The sequence below is a fragment of the Petaurus breviceps genome, unplaced genomic scaffold (genome assembly GCF_028583685.1).
Source record: "Petaurus breviceps papuanus isolate PSGF00001 unplaced genomic scaffold, PetGlider_PUasm1.0 688, whole genome shotgun sequence".
Lineage (NCBI taxonomy): Eukaryota > Metazoa > Chordata > Mammalia > Diprotodontia > Petauridae > Petaurus > Petaurus breviceps.
In genome coordinates this window covers 23,010,972-23,033,282 of record NW_027186457.1, presented here as the reverse complement: position 1 = coordinate 23,033,282, position 22,311 = coordinate 23,010,972, and the positions used below count along the sequence as shown (strand labels likewise).

Sequence of the window (22,311 nt, the reverse complement as noted above, 5' to 3'; positions counted from 1 at the left end):
CACACACACACACACACACACACACACACACACACACACACACACACCCCAATCTATCCACCTTCCCTGTTTTTATTGAAGGCATTGTCATCTTTCGGAGTCAAATTTAAGACATTGCTGTCATACTGGATTCCTCAATTTCCCTCTAGCCCTGGCCGTGTACAATCAGTTGTAAAGTCCTGTTTATTCTGCCACCATACCATCCCTCATGGCCACCTCCTCTTCACTCACAGTCATTTCCTGGCATGAGCCCTCCCTGCTTCCTGCCTAGGCTAGTCCAACAGCTTTTTGGATTGATCTCCTGGCCTCTAGTCTCTCCTATCTCTACATGGTTGTTCAAGTAACAGTCCTAACACAGGTCTCCAGCATGTGGCTCTAGACATTACATATTAACCCCTATGGTACAGCTTATTTGGGATTCTTGCTGTTCCTCACATATGACATGTCATCTCCCACCTCCACAGCTTTACACAGACTCGTCCATGCACAGACTGGTCATGGCTGGATTGTAATCTCTCCTTATTTCCACCTCTTGGAATCCCTGATGATTCAACTGTATCTGATTCTTCATGACCCCATTTGGTGTTTTCTTGGCAGTCAGGTTGGCCATTTCCTTCTCCAGTTCATTTTACCGATGAGGAAACTGAGGCAAACAGGGCTAAGTGACTTTCCCAGTTGGTAAGAGTCTGAGGCTGGATTTGAACTCAGGAAAATGAGTCCTCCCGACTCCCAGACCCAGCGTTCTATTCACTGTGCCATTAGCTTCCTTCAAAACTCAATTCAAGCAGAACCTCTACATGAGAATTTTCCTGTCCCCTATTTCTCTTCCTCCTTCCCTATACTATAAGTCCCTCCCCTTCCTTCTCACTAGCATGAGCACCTTGCATTTACTTGGACCATTATTTTGGATCTATCTATTACATGTATACATGCCAATAGTATTATGCCAATAGAATTTAAGCTTCTGGAGAGTAGGGACTGTTCATTTCCATTGTACCCTTCCATACCTCAAATGGGGGCCAGGCATACCGGCATCTAGTAAATATGCCAGATCGTTGTGATTGCCTTTCCAGGGGGCTTTGGCATGCAGTTTCCTGAAGGCAAATGCAGGAGTGACACAGTTTTGTCCCTTTCTTAGGCAGCAAAATCCTGTAGGTGTTTGTCAATAAAATGGAAAACAGAATGTCTATGACAACTCAAAAAGTTTTTTATTTTTTGATCTAAAGTTTAAGGGGGGGGCGGGATTTAGCTTCAATTTCTGTTTGACTCATAGAAAATAACCATTTTGGTAACTTGCACTCAGAAAAGCAACTAATGCCAGTTACATGGCTAAGGAAATTCTTATGACCATCTGTACTCCATTTTGACCACACACAGCAATAAAATATTGGCCAACTTGTGATAAGCAATTTCCTGTGATGCTCAGAAAGCACTGAGTGATCAGTGGACCAGAACAATAACAACAGAGCTTGAGGGGGGTAAACAAGACAGATTTAGGGAAGTAGCAGGGGGATTTTTTTTTTAACACGGTAAAAGTGAGACAGCCACTGGCAAGAGAAAATGAAATCTCTTTCCACTAAATCGACACAACACGGTTACAGAGTAAACTTCCCCACACCACGGAGAAATGTAAGCGTCAACCCTTGAGGGTAGGAGTAAGGAGTAAGCTATAGGCTCACCCCAAAAGGCTAGTTTTGAGTCTATATCATAAAGAATTGAGTGGACTGATCTCAGATCAGCAGGTAGGAGGAGAGGGGAGAGGCGTCAATATTTAAAGGTTTTACATACAGTACCACAGCTGTATGTATGGGACAACTCCCAATAGCATAGTCAATAGGTACTGAAGAGAGTAATTCTTCCGTTTTAGCGCTGAGGAGACTAAGAGAGATCTGAACCCAAATTGTCCTAAGTCCAAATACAGCAGCACTTCATCATTATGTCAGAAACCATCTATTCTCCCCATCCCCCACTTAACAGATAAGAAAAGGGAACCTTGGTTTTGTTAAGTGAATGGTCCAAAGCCACACAGATCTTAGAGGGAAGAACCAGGATTTGAACACAATGTCTCCTGACTACCAGACTCCGCCCCCTCCCTGGGACTGTCCCACTAAAAGATGAAGTTTTAGCAAAGCAGAATATAAGAGAGCTCTTATAAGATTTTAAGAAGAGTAGTTAGGATTAATTAATTAATACTTAATTAAGTTAAGAATCATGGTAGATAGAGTGTTAGAGCCAGGTTAGGTTCAATCCAACCACTAACAGGCACACCAGCTATGTGACACTAGGAAAACCATTTAACCTCTCAGGGCCTCAGTTTCCTCATCTGTAAAAGAAGGGCTTTGAGGGGCCGCCAGGTGGCTCAGCAAGTAAGAGCACCGGCTCCAGTGTCGGGATGACCTGGGGATCAAATCCAGGCTCAGATACTTAGCACCACACCCAGAAATAACTGGCCGTATAACCTTGGGCAAGTTACTTAACCCTGACTGCTTTAAAAAAAAAAAAAGGGGCTTTGTTCTAAATGGTCTCTAAGCTTACTTCCAGCTCCAAATATATGATCCTATGCTCTAATACCGCAAAGCACATATCTAAATCTCAAGAACAAAAAAACATATATAAAGGACATAAATAAATCATCTCTTACTCATTTTTTCCTACATGCGAAAGTCATTCTCATTGAACAACATCACTGAAGTCATTCTCATTCTTTCTAGCCCCACAGCCTACATTTTTTCTGAACTTTTCTCATTGTCCTTCTGGTTCCCTCTCACCTTGGCCTCCCTGTTTAGCCCAGCAATCTCCTGGATCCAAGATATTTCAAATACAGCCTAAAAGAGTATTTATTCTCTAACACCCCTATGTTTGCCATGGCCATCCTAAACATCCTTTCTCCTGTATTTCCTTCTGTCATCAAATGCTCTCCAGCTGCTAATTTTTCACCAAACATTTTGAACATATTTTTTTTTAATCAATAAACCAGTATCACTAATGTCAGTTTCCTCACTGTCAATCTAATTTATTGTCCCCATATGCCCTCCCAGCTGGTGCTAGTGATAAGGTGGAGGACGTGGTCAGCTGACAGCAGGAAGAAGCAAGAGATATGGAGAACTTAGTCAATCAGCATTTTAAAGTTTCAAAGTAATCAGCCACCAATAAACATGAGCTGAGTTTATTATATTGACTATTCTCATTTTGGGCCAGAAATGGGGTTTCAATGGTACTGGGAGCTGCCAGTGAGGAAATTACTGTTATCGATGGAGATCAGCATTTGCTCTCCAATTTACAGTGTTTGCTGAGGTCAGCTCCCAAAGCCAGCGTGCCACATTCCACAACAATGACAAGGGGATGGACCACAGATCTAGAGCTTGAAGGGACCTCAGAGGTCATCTAGTCCAACAGCCTCATTTTAGGGAAGAAACTAAGTCCTAGGGAAATTAACAGTATACCCAAGGTCACACAGGTAGTATCTGAGGGAGAGGTTGGCAACACTATCTCCAGTTTACATAACTGGAAACTGAGACTGGGAAAGGTTAATGTCATATAGTAAATGTGTGAGGCAGGATTTGAACTTAAGTCTTCTTGGCAACATTTTCCCTACTATGTCATCTAGCTGCCACAGCATACCAAACACCTACTATGTGCAATGCCAATCCCACAGGATGCAAAGACAAAAAGAAAATGCATATCTTACTTTTATAAAGCTTATATTACAGTAGAAACATGTCTGGAAGAACACAGCACAGTGAATATTATTACTTCTGGAAAAATATTACCATAATGTCTTACACATAGTAGGCACTTAATAGATGTTTATTGACTGGAAGAAGTCTTTTATCCTTTTCTTTACCCAAATCTAGTAGCATTTAATCTATTTAATCCCATCTATTAGCATATCGGTGTTCAAGGATTTACCCAGTGATAATGGTATATCTAAACACTTTTTTTTACTTTGCACACTCAAACATCTAAGTCAAACCAGCCAAGGAGGAAGGAGCCATAAGTTAAACTGAGCATGTTCCTGGTAGAAAACAGTAATGTCTACTGCCATCAGGTACAACTTTACTGAACCTTGATGAGCAACTATCTATTCAGTGAAAGGAATAACTTCATCACTTTGTATCATTAACAAAGGTCTAAATGTTGACTTTTATGGCAGCCAATACACCCAGTGGGTGCTTACCCAAAGCTTAAGGCTATTATGAAAAGTCTGAACTATTTTTTTCTCCGAAAGAGCCCCTAGGCCTGATTTTCTCCACAAAACACACTCAAGTGTGCTGAGTCTGTAGGTGACTTTCTTACAGTTCAGCTATTTGCATACCACCAGTTTCATCTACGTCAAAATTTAACTTAAAAACCACACAGATAGAAAGGAAAAGATTAGCACTCCCGGCAGACCGACAATGGGGTGGTTACTTGATGGGGCCAGCTGAACATTTCTTCAGAAAAAAAGCTCAGAAACAATCACTCCAGGTATGTGTTATAAAAGACTTTTTAATATGCTCTTACTTATAGAAGGGAAATCTGTGTTGTTGTTTTTGTATCTAAGGCATGGGGAGGGTGGAGATGTCCAGCATATTCTAGGCTTCAGTTGGAAACAGGCACATTCTCCAGCTGAATTCTTCCAGAAATACTGGCTAGAGATCCAGAGAGTAAATTGCTGGTACCCTGAGGCAGCATGTTAAGGAAAGGGCTTGATTTGAAATCTGAAAACCTGGTTTCAAATCCAATCTCTGCCACTCGTTATTGGTGTAAACTTGAGAAAGTCAATCAACAATGACCTCTAAGCTCTGAATCCATGCCATATGACCCTACAACAATTCTTCTCCTTAATGAGTCCATTTCTGTCTTAAATACAAAGCTTTTCCATTCTTATAAGGAAGAGGAAGAATGTTGAAGAATTCAACCCTTTGATTTCTAAGATTCTCAGCCTTAAGGCTGGAGAAAACCTTGGCCTTTCTTGTTCTTGGCCTTTACATCTGGAAGAAGTGCTCCTTAAATTGGCTCTCCTCTACAAACATTGCAGATGATTCATTTCAATAAAATTCTTCAGTGGGTTTTGTGTCAGGGTCCCTGGGGGCTTTTTGATAATGGACAGGCTTCCCGGAAGCCTGGACTGTCTCAATAGAAGAGGCAACAAAAACTTCAATTCTTTTTCTTTTTGTGTTCCCATGTTCTCTCCTGACTTAACAGTGTCTCAAACTCCCAGAGTCCTACTAAATCAGGTTGACAATGATGATTCTGAATAGCAAGAAAATCCTGAAATGTCTTGAGAATCGAAAGATTAATGTTCAGTATAGTTTATGTATTAGGTAAGCTGTGTCCTTACCATAGGCTTCGTGTACATCCTAAATCTTTTTAAAATTGCTATCCCATGCCTGGTATGTAGGAACTTCTAATGGATGCAAATATTAAATCAATTAGGCTCTCCAATTCAGAGATGGAAGGGGGCTTAGGGATCCTTTAGAGTAATCCCTCCGTTTTATAGGTAAGTAAATTGCGGCCCAGAGAAAAGTGACTTATAGGTCACTCTGTAAATGGCAGAGAGGATGTGAACCCAGGTCCACTGACTAAATCTCCCAACCTCGCCCTTTTCCTTAAACATTATGTGCCAGGGTCCTAGCTGGAAGGTACCTCAGAGGTCATCCTGCCCAACTCCCTCATTTTTACAGATGAGGCTCAGACTTAAATGACTTGCCAAGATGATACAGGTACCAAGTGGCCAGGCCAATTCCAGACCCAAGACTCTTTCCTATACTATCTCTCAACCACTCTGCCTGAACAAGGGTTTTCTATATAATTAATCAATGGATGTACATGAAGCATCTACCATGGGAGGGGAGGAGGAGACCAAGGAAGGGCAGATATGAGAAGTATAAGGCATTGTCAGAAGAAAAGCCACACACACACACACACACACAAAACCCAGAACAGTATAGGACAAAATCCACTTCAAAGCAACTGTGTATTATTACCTCCTAACAATGGGCCAGGCATCATGCTGGGGTTTGTAAATATAAAGACAACAAACAAGAGTCCTTGCCCTCAAAGAGCTTATATTCTACTTCATGGTTCAGAAAAAGTGGGCTCAAATAGCTTACTAGCTCTGAAACCCTGGGCTTGTTATTTGGCGGGACAGGAAGGAAAAAATAAATACTTCTATAGTGCCAAGTTAACTATATGCTAAGCACTTAATTTTTAGTATCTCATTTGATCATCATAGATAGGTGCTATTATTATCCCCATTTTACAGATGAGGAAAATGAGGCAAATAAAGGTGGTATGATTTGCCCAGGGTCACACAGCTAGTAACTGTCTGAGGCTAGATTTGAACTCAGGTCTTACGGCACTCCAGGTCGTGCACTCTTTGCACTTCGACATCTAGATGCCTCAATTAACCTCCCCCTGCCTCAGTTTCCTTATCTGCAAACATGAGAATAACAGTAGCGACTGCTTCAGAGGATCAATTTTTTGAAATCTCAAAGCATTATATAAATGTCTAGTATTATTTATTCCTGGGGGGAAGGGAGCAGAAGAACAGAGCATGAACACAGAGAAGCAAATAAAATTACACAATGAAATTTCAAGAGAATAAGAGCTCTGTCAAGTAGGGAAGGGAAAGGTCTCCTGGGATGCAGCCCCTGGTCTGTGCTTGTAGAAAGAAGGGAGGATTCCAGTCTTTAATCATGTGATAAATAATAGGGTCCAGATGTGCCCAGGACTGGGACACCTAATGGCTTTGGCCATCAGTGAGGGCTGCCATCGTCAGGGAAGGTTTCTGGGAAGGGTCTGGCCTTCAGCTGGTCCTTATGGTTTCAATAAATGGAGGGAATCGCCAACGTGAGCACAGGCACAGAAGTAGAGATGGACATAGTGTATGAGGGGGTCAAAATCCTCCCAAAGGGAGCATGCACACTGGGGAAATAAAAGCGAAATAAAAACAGTAACAAGGACATCTCATAATCCCACAGGATGGGAAGGCTTGCAGAGAGCTCCCCTCCTAACCAGACCCTGAAGTCCTAGAGCAAGGATTCTCATTTCCATTTTATTCAACAGGGACTTACTAGTCTGTGGTCACCTAGAGGATGATACCTCCCATCCTAATTGTTTATAGAATTTTATTGCTAATTTTAGGTTTTTTGAGGGTGGGGTGTTCAGACTTGTGATTTTATCAGTGCAAAGAGCTCCTCAGGGAGAGCATGCCTCCTACTAATATCCAACACAACTTCTCTGCCAACTTATAGAGAAGTAGAAAGAAGGCTGGCTTTAGAATCAGCAAGAGCTGGATTCAAGTCCTCCCAACCCATACTAGGACCAAAAGGCCCACTTAATAGCCTGGCGTTTTCACTGTGGGTTTTAACAAAGACAGAGACAAAAAGGCATTAAGCCTTTAAGAGCCAAGTTGGAAGGAGATTAAAAAATTGGAAAGTGAGGGACCAGATCATGGAAGGTCCTTAAAACTTGAGAGCGGGGTTTAAGATTCAATAAGGCTGGAAATAGGTCAAATTAGAAATATCCAGATCCAATCTTTCATTTACTTGAAAAATGTAAATTTACATGAAATTTTATATATTCATTACCTGGACAAAAACATAAAATTTCATCAAATCCAACTCTTTCAATCAAACCCTACTCTTCCACTCCATACATAGTGATATGCTTTCCTCCAGGCCTTCAGTAACAGCAGGGAGAAATTCCTTAGCCTGGCACCATCATCCTCTACCATCCGGCTTTTCCTTCTTTTCCAGCCATAATGGACTTTCCACTGTGAAATTAACTCAACATTTCATCTCTCCCTTTTATGCATTCACACATGCCATTCCCCAAGCTGCCATGCTGCTGTGGCCCTAAATCCTTATCTCCCTTTTCTCTCTCCACTCCCATCCCAGAAGATTAGGTGCCACCTACATGCTGAAGTCTTCACAGATTTTAAGAGCCCCATTTATTATAAACCTTTCCCTCCTCAAATTTTCTTTGATTAACTTAAATCATGTACATTTTTTTTGGAAGGGGGAAAGGCAGGGCAATTGGGGTTAAGTGACTTGCCCAAGGTCACATGGCTAGTTTTTGAGTTAAGTGTCTGAGGCTGGATTTGAACTCAGGTCCTCCTGACTCCAGAGCCAGTGCTCTATTCACTGCACCACGTAGCCGCCCCTAATCATGTACTTCTTGAACCTCCTCAAAGCACCTAAGGTCCTCAAGAACACTGAGTATCTGATGTACTCTAAGAGCTCAAAATTTCTGTTAAATTTAATTAACTCAGGTATATTTAATTCCCCATATTAATCCATTATTGAAAGCAATTTTTAAGTGACTACCTACCTATCTTTCTCTAGCTGTACATCTACAGCGACATCAGTATCAATATATTAGCCAGTCACTGCTAAGGATTAAGTAAACAGAAGAAGAGAAAACAGTCCTTCCCCTGAAGGTGTCTACATTCCTTCCAATGAGCCAGAAGTCACTTAACCACTCAGACCTCAGTTTCCTCAACTGTAAAATAAGGGGACTGGACTACGGGGCTTCTAAGGACCTTCTCAACTCTAAATCAATTATCTTCTCATCTTATAAAAACTGAAGTATCTAAATTATTCAGTGTGTAAAGAAGGTGAGCCAAGAGGACCTGTTACAGGAAATGGTCTTGTGTTCTAATCTATTTATTCATTCTGACCTTAGTAGGTTCTCATCACAGAAACCTAATTGTGGAACTTCAGAAACCATAGTGCATCCCCCTTCCCCCATTTTGCAGATGATAAAATATTTCAGCTTCCTCTTCTACAAAGTAGAAACAGTTCACAATAAGTAAGTAAGGGTTAACATGCCAGGAGCCAATGGGTCAAACAAAAGCCAGGGGGAACAGACATGGCAACGGACTGTCTAGTCCCTGGGTGGGCACTTAGGATGAAGGATTGGGAGTCAAACCAAACCACCAAAATGACCTGCTTTCTCCCCCTTCAACTAAGCATTTCATCTATTTCTAAGCATTTTCAAGGCTGCTATAGTATGTATGCCTCCACATCTAGAATGCACCCCCTCCTCATCTCTGCCTCTTAAGACTCTCTGCTTCTTTCAAGACTCTGCTCCTTTGTCATCTCTTAAAGGAAGCCTTCCCCAACCCCTCTGGCAGTAAGCAGTTTCTCCTTCCTCCAACGATATTGTAATTACCTGTTTAAGTACTGTATACCCTTACAGAACGTAAGGGTCTTAAAGTCAGGGTCTGTCCTTTGCTTCTTTTTGTATTGCCAGCACCAACCCTATGTCTTGTACACTGTGGGCATTTAGCAAAAGCTTGCTACACCTGGAGCTTGCTACAACTAAACTAAATTCACTGTAGGCTCCAGAGAGTGCCAGGTATCTGTGGCTTGAGACCTTCCGCAAAAGTCCCAGTGAAAACAACAAGCTGTTAAAACTCTGCCTCATGGCTACCCAGGTGGCCAAAACACCAACATGATCAATCTTCAATTCAGGTTGTGCATTACTTAACTCCCCAAGACAAAATTCTTCAATTAGAATACTTCATCAGCCCAGTCTGATTCACATTTATCTACTAGAAATTGCAGGAACAAGCAAGGAAATAATTTTCCCCCGACCGAGTAGCAAACAGGTAGATTGTAGACTGGGTCCAGAGTGTCCTAAATCCTTTCATTCTTCAGCCAGAAAACATGTACATGAAGTCACAACCACTCTAAGCCTCAGTTAGCAAAGAGGAAACACGTTGGCATCATATTTAATCATGCAAAGAGAAGAACTTTGCAAATGTAATCATGCAAAGAGAAGAACAAGTGAAAATAAGCTAGTTTTCTATTCAGTATCGAGCACCATGATGGACCAATAGTTTTAGTCTGATGGACTCTGGTCAAGGATCAGTTGTTCTCTCAGTTGAAAGCTTTCCTCCATCCCCTTTTCCTCATCTGGTAAATGTTTTGCCAAGTATTACCTGCGGGACTGTAGATAAGTGGAGGTAACTTCCCCAGGCCTCAGTTTCCACATAAATGAGGAGGTTGAACTAGATGACATGAACTTTCATGTCCCTTTCCATGCCTAACCTATTGTGCTGTGAGCTCATCCAGTTTTAACCTAGTATAAGTCTCAGAAACTTAGAACCCCAAACGTTTTACGATGTTTGTATTTTTCAGCCACAAACTAAGTCATCTGAGACTCATTTCCTCTCTATTTCTGAGAACTTCAGTGTCTGTATCTCCTCTTCAAACACATACTTCCCTACTTAGCAACTAGCAATAAAAAGTTACAAAATATGAAGGAGTGTGACAGTGTGTGTGTGTGTGAGTGTGCATGCATGTAAGAGATAAAACACACAGTGTGACAGGGCAGGATGGGTCACATTCAAAAAGGCCATTGGGATTCCAGTCCCTCCGTAGATCATATATGAGGCCCTCTCTGGGTTCTCTTTGGGATCTCTCTTGGCTACAAGTCTAGCACTCATTCTACTGTAAGACTGCACCTCACCAGTTTTTCTGTGTTGTGATTTTCTCTCTGCTTGCAGGGCTTCCCCTCCCGGGATCTTCTGGGTACCTCCAAGTCTTTGCCTTTTTCACAAACAACATGTATTCCAACAGTTCTTCCATCTGTATGATCTACAAAGACCTGGAGCCGTTTACATATTTCTTCTACTTGATCTTCCTCGTTGGAATTATCGGGAGCTGTTTTGCAGTCTGGGCATTCACCCAGAAAGATGCAAACCCCAAGTGTGTGAGCATATACTTAATTAACTTGCTCACGGCAGATTTCCTGCTCACTCTAGCACTGCCGGTGAAAATTACTGTCGACTTAGGGGTGGCCCCGTGGAAGTTAAAGATTTTCCACTGCCAAGTGACCGCCTGCCTAATCTACATCAACATGTACTTATCAATTATATTTTTAGCCTTTGTCAGCATGGATCGCTGTCTCCAGCTGATACACAGCTGCAAAATTTACAGGATACAAGAGCCTGGCTTTGCCAAAATGATCTCCACCGTGGTATGGCTGATGGTTCTCCTGATAATGGTGCCCAATATGGTGATTCCCATCAACGACATCCAAGAGAAGCCCATAGTGGGCTGCATGGAATTCAAAAAGGAGTTTGGGAGGAACTGGCACGTATTTACTAATTTCATATGTGTGGCGATATTCCTGAACTTCTCAGCAATCATTTTAATATCCAACTGCCTTGTCATCAGACAGCTCTACCGAAAAAAAGACAGTGAGAACTACGAGAATGAGAAACGTGCTCTGATCAATATACTGCTGATAACCGCAAGTTACATTATCTGTTTTGTTCCTTACCACATTGTGAGGATCCCCTACACTCTCAGCCAGAGCAATGTCATAACAGACTGCCCAACCAAGATCTCACTCTTTAAAGCGAAGGAAGCAACTTTACTGTTAGCAGTATCAAACCTCTGTTTCGACCCTATTCTATATTATAACCTCTCGAAAGCATTCCGGTTAAAAGTGACTGAGACCTTTGCATTGCATAGGGAGACAAGTGTTCAGCAAGAAAACCAGGCATGCAAGTGAACTAAAAGGGAGCTACATTTCTGAGTTCTCACAAATATAGACTGACAGGAGTAAAAAGCATCTGTCTGACAAAACCAGTGGACTAGTGTTAACTTTAGCTATGGGTCAGTAGGAACACCAAATCAAACAAATGAGATCTCTTGGTCTACAGACACTGCCTGTAAAGAAAGCAAACCAGCTTGTGATTGCTCATACGCCTTAACCAAAATATTTATATAAAAACCCAGCAAGTTGTGTGGAATAACAGATGCAAAACAAAACAATACCCTTGGCATCTAAATGAGTTTTATGAAACATGCTCAATGAATCAGATGGAAATCGATGGTATATAAAACAGTTTTAAGACTCCTGGAATGACCTTCTCATTTAAAGTGACCAGAAGAGTCTCAGTAAAAGTTTCTGAGAAATACCAGTGGAACAGAGCCATAAGAGGCCCCAAGTAACCTATCCAAATAGTTCCAGTATTACCTTCAAACCAGCAATGGTTGTTTTTTCTATCCATTATTTAAATGAGAGCAGTTTCAGAACTCCCCTGACTACAGGGTAATTTTTAGAATTTCATGTGTATTTCTACATAAACCTTAAAGAAAAAAAATTTGAAGGGGGCCCTGAGATACAGCAATTAATTTGATTTTTAATAGTCTTAGTTGATTATATTCTACCTGAAGACTGCAAATAAAGTTTGTCCAAATTTTTAATAGTCAACTTATATAGTTTTGCTATTTGCAGTGAGTGAAAATGGTACTGTCAAACAAACATTGGCTCTCCCATCAGAGCACCTGGGTTAAAATCCTACATCAGACATGAACTTTCTGTGAGATCTTAGGAGACTCGACCTTTCTAAGCCTCAGTTTCCCCATTTGCAAAATGAAGGGACTAGATTAGATGGCTCCAGAGGGTCCTAGACATAGACTTATGGTCTTATAAGTCAAAGAAAACTCAGTCACTCAAATGTTTATACAAATAATCATATAACGCTATCAAATATAACATCACAGAACTTAAAACTGCGGGCAAATCTGAAAGTCACAAATACTATAATAGCATTTCAAGAAAAAAATAACTCAATTTTCTGACCCCTGGTTCCTAAAAATAGGACCAGGAGTGATAGTGTTTGTCCAGTTGCAGAAGAGTCTTATCCATAAAAGATAATATGAATTACAGAATCCTGGCAGTGGGCTTTTTCAGGCTATACAGATGCTGTAAATTATATGGTATTCCTTAACAGCACACTGGGAAATGATAAATATTGGCATTTAGAGTAAAACAGTAGGGTCCTCTTTACTGTTCTCGGTGATGCTGTGGTACTCACATCCTCCTCGTCACAAAAACCACAGATAGGTCACAGATTTGGAACTGGAAGGCACCTTAAGAGATCACCCTAATACTGTCATTTTATAGATGAGGAAACTAAGAGTCAGAAAGATTGAGTGAATTGTCAAAGGTCATAAAAGGAGAAAAACAACAGGGTTGAGATTTGAGCCCAGAATCTCTAAATCCAAATCTAGCATTCTTTAATATAAGAACCTGTTGGTGGCTACTGCAGACCATCTCCACTTCCAAAAACGGAAGGTGTCAACAGATAAGTTCAAATTAGAAAAGCATTGGAAATGGAGAGGTGGAGTATAATTAGGGTTAAGAAGGTGGGAGAAAAGAACATCACAGTAATTAAAACAAATTTGCTTGTTTTGGGGGTGGTTAGCTTGGCATCTGTATGCATGTCGTGTGTGTACACATGTGTGTGTATATAAGTACATGCGTGCACGTATGTACACATGCATCCTGTGACAAAGGATCACACCATGGATCCTTCTCACAGAACAGTCATTTCTCAAATGTTTATACAAATAATCAGAAGATAAATCATAGAAGAAAACATGGGTTTCTCCATGTAAAACATCTGTATAAGGATCCAATTTTTTTTTAAATGCATACACCTCTCATTTCTTCTTATCCTTACCACAACCCTGTGTGGTAGCTGTGGCAGCTATTATGATACAGATTTTACAGAACAGGGCTTCTTAAATGTTTTCTATTCATGACCTCCCTTCTTGGTTTTGGCAACATTCCTTGGCAGTGTGTGCAAAGTGCACATGCTGTGTGCTTTAGTTTAAAATTATTAATTTATTTTTAGTTTTCAACATTCACTTGTTTTAAATTTTTAAGTTAAAATTTAAGTTTTAAATTTTCTCCCCCTCCCTCCCCAAGATGCTTGCAATATAAGGCTTCTATTAAACTTATTTTCACATTAGTCATGTTGCACAGAAGAATCATAATGAATGCGAGAGACCACGAGAAAGAAAAAACAAAACAAAAAAGAAAATAGTCTGCTTCACTCTGCATTCTGACTCCATGGTTCTTTCTCTGGACATGGATGGCATTTCCCATCATGAATCCTGGGGAACTGTTTTAGGTCCCTGTATTGCTGGGAAGGGCTAAGTCTATCAAAATCAGTCATCGTACACTGTGGCTGTTTCTGTGAACAATGTTCTCCTGGTCCTTTTACCTTACATTCTTAAGTAATGGACATTGGGGAGAAAATGCATATGTATATAGTATATAGGAGACACACAGAAATAGATACAAAGTAACCTTAAAGAATAGGCACTAGCAGCCGGGGGGCCAGAGGACAGGGCAGAAAAGACCACCTGAAGAAGGCAATCATTGAACTGAATCTAGAAGGAAGTCAGGGATTCTACGAGACAGAGAAGAGGAGGGAGTGCATTCCAGGCATCAGGGACCGCCAGTGCAAAGACACAGTGATCAGGTAAGGGGAATTGTGTGGCATTGCCACAGAATATGGGGTGGAGGGAAAATAACACATGAGAAGACTTGAACAACAGAAAGACAAGTTGTGAAGAGCTTTAAATGCCATGGAGGATTTTATATTTTAACCTCGAGGCAATAAAGAGCCATACAAATTTATTAAGGAGATGGTATTGGCAGACCCACACATTAATATGTGCATAATTATTTATAAAACAAATGCAAAGCATTCTGGGAGCAGAGAGAACACTAACAGCTGGGGAATCCGAAGAGGTTTGGGGTTAATTTGGCTTCTTCTGGACTCTTCAGCAATTCTACTCATTCATCATTTGCCAGTCAGCTTCTCAGGGATGCAACTTTAGGCAAAAACATTCAGGTGGACAAAAGTGGGGAGGGCTATCACCTGTAACCATATTTAGGATGTATTTGATAGGCTGATAAGATTTTCCATTTCTACTTCAGGAAGACTTTTTACCTATTACTTATTATACTAGGTGATGTCATTAAACACTCGCCCATGGCTTCAGTAATGGTTTATCCCTATGCAGGTGAAGGGGCTAAAAACCACACTCTCAGAATTCCCGCTTGAATCTTCTGGCACTTGGCTCCTAATCCACACACAACAGCTTTCACGTCTTCATTCCCAAACCCTCCCCCAGTGATTCTCTAAGCTCAAGCCAGGAGGCAGAGACTCAGATCCACACTACCAAAATGGAAAGAACTCAAGTAAGGACATGCCCAGCAAGAGAAAATGTGCCTGTCCTCTGAGGACCAAGCTGACTAAGCTAGAGAAGAATATCCGCGGAAGGATGACTCCAGGTGATGATATTTTTGGCCACAGCAGCTTACAAAGAGAATTTTGTAAGGCATGGTGGAGTTATGATACACCTCAGGAGAGGAAGAAGTCCTCATGCCAATGAAATCATTAACCCTGGGGTACAAAGAGATTCTTAGAAAGCATTTGAGCAGCAAGTGAGTATCTTGTGGCGAGATACTCAAGGATTGGTTGAGATCAATGGCCACCTGGCCATTTCCATAATGTCAGTGAAAATCTATACCCATATACATTATACAGAGCAGTAGCAGAGTACCTTACCTGTAGAGAGTGCCTCCCCAGCACACTACCAGCTGACAACATAGATATTTTACTGCATAAATAAATAAATAAATAAAGTTTTATTCATCCTACCCTCAACACTCACAGCGATCTCTTCTAATCAAGGTTCACTCTTTCAAGCATTTATACTCTAGCTTAACTATTTATTATGCACTGATTAAATATCACAGTTACTAAAGGTTTGTTTAAAGGATAGAAAAAAATCTAATCCCAAATCAAGTTCACCAGTGTACCCAAGGTGTGAGAAAAGTAATTTTCACACAGGTAACTGATAAATGTAATTCCATCACTTGACTGATACAGCAAATCTAGGCTCAGTAGGACCCAATCACAGGAAAACTTTAGGAAGACGCAAAGGGCATATTAAAACATAATTAGGAAGAAAGTAGAATCTTGGAAATCTGAAAAACAGGAATCCCTGGGGAAAGGTTTTCAAAAAAATGAGAATAGGGAGCTTTTATTTCACAGGTCAAAATTCTTTTGTCACATAACACCTTTTCATGTTTAATCTACTCCATGGCTACATTTTAGATTGACAAAAGTAGTCTTCCATAAGCAAAATTTAACACTTGTGCACGCACATGGATACGCGTACACACACTCACACATTAGTGACTGAGAATAAAAATTTTTCCATTCAGTCTTCCCAACACTTTCATCATTAAAAATATCCATAAAAGTAAACATCCACATTCTCCATCACAACATAAAAAGGACAATTCTTTTCAATGATTCCAAAAATAATTCCAGGAAATAATACTTTAAACTGACCCAGCTCTCCAGCATCTCCAGCTACACTGGCTAACATTTCTCAGCTTTGCAAAAAGTATCTATAAGGAATTCCATCAAAATAAAATTCCATTTCCAATATAACAAGTATTTTTGAAAACAAACACCTAATATTTCATTAGATTCATTTTGATTACAGCTAAGCATAAGGAAGAATTTGGCTGTTGCTTTTCCTAAGCAAAATTAGGATATCAGATAAAAAAAAAATGCACCAAAGGTCCTTGGCCAAAGGTAAAGGATTTAATTTCCCTTCCATTTCCAAGTGTGATCATTCACTTACCAGAGGTATAGGGAAATGTGTGGCATATTGCAGATGTCGAAGGAGGTCATAATTGGATGGAAATATTAATTCCCTCTGTTTTTCTCTCTTCACCATCTTCTCACTATTAACTGAAATTCTTCTGTCTAAGGAAGAGTTGGCATTCTCACAGGACTCTCCAGGCATAGGAGAAAAAATCTGAGTCATGTAAAACAAATATTGAAGATTGTAAATGAAAAATTTAAATGCCAAATTACAGCCATACATACCATCTCTATTTAAAAGCATGAAATAGAACTTCAGTAATACCTTTTCTTTAGGAGGTCCCTTGAACACAAAATTCTTAACAGACATGATTTCATTCATCTTGACAAAATTTCTGTCTCAAGGAGGTGGTAGTCAGATGTTTGTTCATTCCATTTTACAGATGAAAAAATTAACATTAAAAAGCTATTTGTCATGGTAATTAGGTATTAAAACTCAGGAAACCAGAAGCAAATAGATATCTGATTCACTGGACACATTGTGTCATTTTGGAGGTGGGGGGGTTCAAAGGGAGGAGTTCGGAACCTGTGATTTTATTGTTCCTTTTTAGGGAATATATAATTCCTTTTATGGAAACTCTCTTCATCAATGGAGATCAGTAAATCTTCTATAACTGACAAACTTTGTCTAGGGGCATTGACAGGTTCCATGACTTGCCCAGGGTCACACAAGTAGTATGCATCGGAGACCAGGCTTGAACTCAAGTCATTTCTGCCTGTCTAAATACAAATTATATGCATAAATAATTGTTTTAGGGAAATTACTCAATAATAGCCACAAAATAAACCATCTGGTTTATGCAACAAAGTACTAATTGAGATTTATGAGAGAGAAAACATCTGGTACCAAAGTAGCAAGACAGAAAACCAACAGACCAGAATCAGGAAAAGGTATTAGCTGGAAGCTGAGGACGGAAGGACAAAGACTGTGCAGAAAGTCCCACCTGCACTGTCTTGATAGGACAAGGGGTGATGAGGATGCAGAGATGAAGTGAAGGGTATATCTGCAATGATCTCTCCGTTGCTCTGATATGTTCAGAGGCAAAAGAGACAAAATGAAAGACAGGAATTGATACATTAGTGACACTCTCAGAGGCAAAGACAGGAGAATATTCATAGGGCAAGCACAATAACCACTCTGGGGCATGTAACAAGCAACAAGAAGATGGAGACAAGTCAGAGGGGAATTGAAGAGCCAAGAGAATGGAAAAGTGGAACCTACTGGAAATTCTGAACCAAAGTCAGTTTTAAAGTCACTCTTGTCTACGTCATCAAAAATATTAGCGGTTCCTGAGTCAATGCCCATATGTTCCATAATGCTATGTTCCTGATAGCAGTCAGAGAAAGAAAATCACAATGTAAACTGTGTATACTTATTCACAAACAGAGGCTAAAAAATATGATGGCATTCTTGAAAATGCAAGCTTCAATCTTCCCCACCCCACCCCCATGTCCTGAAAAAATTTCAGAAAAGTAATGATTTTCTGGCTTGGCAAATTTGATATCTTGCCCCATAGTATTTCTGGACATTGTCACACAGTGTATTGGGAGAAGATCTGAAAATATTTCCTGGAAAAGAAAATGGCCTTAAGCTTGTCACTACTGGCTATTTCTAGTCACCTCCTCAACCATTTTGTTTTTCTTAGTAGAAAGATTTTTGACAACTGAAAGTATAAGGGAACTTAAAAAAAGGTCTCAAAAAGAATTAAATCTTTACATGTAAGCATATTAGACAAATTCAGGGAAAAGGGAACCTGTGACTTGATAAAAAAAAATTAATGACGTCACTTGTACATGTATATCTTATCCTGATAGAAAACCAAATCCTCTTTTTGAATCTCTACACCTTAAATAACTTTATTCTTTTAAAATATATCCACTGTCTGGCCAACCTGGTTTCCAAAGAATTAATGATGGAACACACTTACCTCCTCTCAAGAGAAAAGTGATAACTATGGGTGTGGAATTTTTCAGATGTGGTTTTTTTTTCCTTAATTATTTTTCTTTGTTGCAAGGGTGGGTTTGACAAGAAGAATGGGAGGGAGGAGATGAGTACTGGGAAATGAAAGTGGCATATATATATATATATATATATTTTTTAAAGCATCAGTAAAACATTTTTAACAATTTAATATAAATGTAATAAAATACACAAATTTTTTCTAAAGGCAAAATCATATGTCTGACACGTTTCACAAAATTGGCAAGAGGTATCATTTGTAGGGACATATCACTAAATCTTGTCATTTAGCATATCCCTACCCGTTTCTCTGTGCCAACTGCTGAAAATAAGCACTGAGAAAAGTGTCCACAAAACCAGAACCAGTTTACAAGAAGATTTCTCCTTTCTTAAAAAACGGATGCCTTTGGTTTTCATTATCGTATGCATTTCCGAACAACTTCCTGCCCATCCCCATTCATCAAGCGATCCTTTGTAACAAAGATTAACAAAGAAAGATGAAAAAAACAAAAAAGGGAAATTCAGCAAAACCAACCACACGGTATCTGGCAGTATATCTACCATGTTCCACACCTATAGTGACCCACTTCTGCCATGAAAGGAGGAAGGTACATTTTTGAATGGTCTTCCCCAGGTCCGAGCTTGGTCTTCAGAATTACCCAAGGTTCAGTTTCATTTTACTGTTCTTGCTGCTTTTATGGTTTTAGTCTTTTATAGAAAGTGTTCAAGCAGAGCCTGAAGGGGACATTTACCTACCAGGGGTGATGAACCTGCAGCTATGAAGTCACATCTTCTAGGTCCTCAAGTGTGACCCTTTGACTGAATCCAAACTTCACAGAACAAATTCCCTTTATAAAAGGATTTGTTCCTTAAAACTTGGACTCAATCAAAAGGTCATACCCAAGGAACTAGAAGGCCACAGTTTCCCCACCCCTGAAGACATCACAATGGTTTCCCTGTCCCAATGTTACCGCTTATAAGCAGCTTTGAACTTTCATGTATACTCATAATTTATCACAAAAATATGCCCGTGTTTGACAAAAGGTAGAATTTCCTGGGAAATAAAGATCAAATTTTAACTAAAAAAGGGAACAGCTATTGGATCTCATGTTATATTTTGAAAAGTGAGAAAATGAGTGTTGATACAATGAGGAGGAAAGAGAAAGAAAAAGAAGTTACAAGATGAAAATATATACTTTTGACTTTTTTAGGCTCCAGCTGAATTCATTGAAAGCAAAATAATTTCTGAGAAACCAAAACTAATAACTTTTAAATGGGCTATAAGGGATTCTATGGCTCGTAGCATATACTGTTTCGTTAAAACATTGGATTTCTGCTTCTAGCATTATTTAAAAGACAATGGCAAGAGAACTAGTCTTAAAATACATTGGGGTCCCTGCCTCCCCACCCCCTATCCCTGGTGGTGGAGGTAAAGCTTGATCAAGTAGATTGAAGGCATATTTGGCACCTTACCTCTAATTTCACATCGTTGTCTTTTGAATAATGTTCATCCAGATTTTCCCCAGGTGGTGACCGTGGCCGAGTTGTGGCACTGAGGGACAAGTCCCCTCGAGATATCAACGTGCACATGTATGCATCATGGGAGAAAACATCATGCCGGATAAACTCACAAAATAGCAGCACCAGATTCACGAATTCTATCTTTTCATATTCACTATTTGGGTCAGCTATCAAGAAACAAAGTAAATAATTTTCAGTCATTTTCTAGTACCGGGAACAGATGACTAGCTTCCTACAGTCTGACCACCAATCACCACAGTGTTGGATCTTCCAGGAAATCTTTTATTTCACCACTGAAGAAAGAAGGAAAATGTGCAGTATTTAACTTCATGATTGAGCAGAACATGGATAAGAGCTGGAGTTCAGAGATCTGCCCTGGAACCCTGGTACCTACACTGGTTTTATGCTCTAAGTCTCAAACACAAATCCAACAGTTATGTATCTTTATTAACCAAAGGGAGGGCAAGAGTACTGCCTTCTGAGACTCAGCGTGATATAGTAGCCAGAGTACTGCTCTTAGGGTCAGAAGATTTGAAATCAAGTCCTGGCTGTAATACTTAGTGGTCTTAGTGACCCACACAGGTCATTTCAGCTCTGTGCCTCAATTTCCTCATCAGAAAACAGATATAAACAACATGTGCATTACCAGCACCACATGGGTACTGTGATGAATGCAATCTGTAAAACATCAGAGCACTGTACAAGTCTGAGTTATTATGATTACTGATGTCAGTATGGCAAAAAAAAGGACAAATGGCTGGCATTGAATCCAGGAAGACTCTGGTTCAAGTCCTGTTCCTGGCACATACTACCTGTGTGACCACAGGGAAGTCATGCAAACTCTCAGTGAGTCAGACAAATTGTCAAGGTTACATGAGTCACCAATCTAGACCAGTGGAGGGATGTGCAATACCAGGGGATCCCCACTAAGATAAAATCCAAAACCCAGACTATGCCTCATCCCCAAAAAGTCATCCTTACCACTAACCGTGAAAGACTTCAGCCAGAGTCTAATCAGCATTGCTAAAATTGATACTGACAGTAAATGACATGGTATTTGATATTTAATGATGATTATGATCCCTTATTATGAACAATGAGCTTATGGTTAACCTATGACAGGTAAAAATCACCACCATGCAGGTGCCTCCCACTAGAACTGTTTCCCCTTGTCCATAGGTCCCTCCTGCCATTCCAGAACAGCTGTTTAAGGTAAACTGCAGCAAAGAACCTTATTTTAAGTGGCATGTTAACAGACATGGCAGTAATAAGCAGGACTGGGGTTAGGGAGGCCATGAGGAGAATAAAGAGAAAGTTGAAATGTTTATCATCCAAAACCAATTATAGCAACAAAAAGAGAAAGCCGACTTATAGGAAGAATGCTGGTTATTCACATCTATTCTTCTCAGCACCAATACTGGAAGCACACCTTTGTCTTCTTTTGTATCTAGGGGAATAAAGGTGAGGCCAAAGAGGGCTCTATTGGCTCAGCTGTTGGGGCCAGTTACACTCCATATAAGCAGCAGAAACAAGACTGGTTTTACTAGCTCAGGGAGCCAGCCTGGACCTAGGAGTAAAGAACCGAACTTGGGAGATGGTGGTCCTGGATTGGACTTGATTTGTGACTTTACACAAGTTACTTCGCTCTTGGGCTCAGTCTCTTAATCTCTGAAATGGGAATAATGCTACATGCATTACCTGTCTCATGGGAAAATAGTTTTGTAAACCTTAAGGTGCCATGTAAAAGTGATTAAATATACCAGGTGTCTCTTAGTGCAGTTTTAAGCTACTAAAACTTAATAGCATTTCCCTCACTCCACGGTGACAAGAACCAGCCTCCCATTCTACTGGAAATAGAACTAAAAAGCAACAACAGCCAGGGGCTTCTCGGACTGAACCATTACAATAATGGCTCGGGTCTAGTCCCCCCAGAGAGACCAAATAGATTGACAACACCAGTATTCAGGAGGCAAAGTTGACATAGTTCTTCATGACTACAGAGAGATTCAAAATGACAGGAAACAAATAGAAGACATCTGTCCTATAGATGATGTCAATAGAGGGGAGGGAAGGTGTGTCTCCACCCATCTCAAGGACTGTACCCTGAAGTCACTAGGTATGGGGCTTGAATAATTGCAGGGGTGTAGAGCCCTAAGAAACAGTTTCCCATTAAAACAAAATGTTCAAACTTGTTTTTACATGTAACTAGAAAAAAATAAAATAGTAAATAAAAGATGGATGGAAGGATAGAAGGACAGAAGGAGAGGAGAGAAATAGAAAGGAAGGAAGGAAGGAAGGAAGGAAGGAAGGAAGGAAGGAAGGAAGGAAGGAAGGAAGGAAGGAA

General features: G+C 40.2%; 2 protein-coding genes across 2 annotated transcripts in view; one reads left to right on the top strand and one right to left on the bottom strand.

Annotated features, from left to right (window-relative positions):
- Positions 1-22,311, bottom strand: part of MED12L (mediator complex subunit 12L) — a 393,990-nt gene that overhangs the window by 251,640 nt on the left and 120,039 nt on the right. The window contains exons 13-15 of the mRNA XM_069104779.1: positions 19,920-20,134; positions 17,709-17,813; positions 16,464-16,640 (exon numbers count right to left, since the gene is read on the bottom strand). Coding sequence (XP_068960880.1) covers positions 16,464-16,640; positions 17,709-17,813; positions 19,920-20,134 — 497 coding nt within the window. The remainder of the gene's footprint in view (positions 1-16,463; positions 16,641-17,708; positions 17,814-19,919; positions 20,135-22,311) is intronic.
- Positions 4,367-13,256, top strand: GPR171 (G protein-coupled receptor 171). The gene is made up of 2 exons (XM_069104777.1): positions 4,367-4,467; positions 10,499-13,256. Exon 2 carries the CDS (start codon positions 10,558-10,560, stop codon positions 11,509-11,511), a length of 954 nt encoding a protein of 317 aa, XP_068960878.1. The 5' UTR covers positions 4,367-4,467; positions 10,499-10,557; the 3' UTR covers positions 11,512-13,256.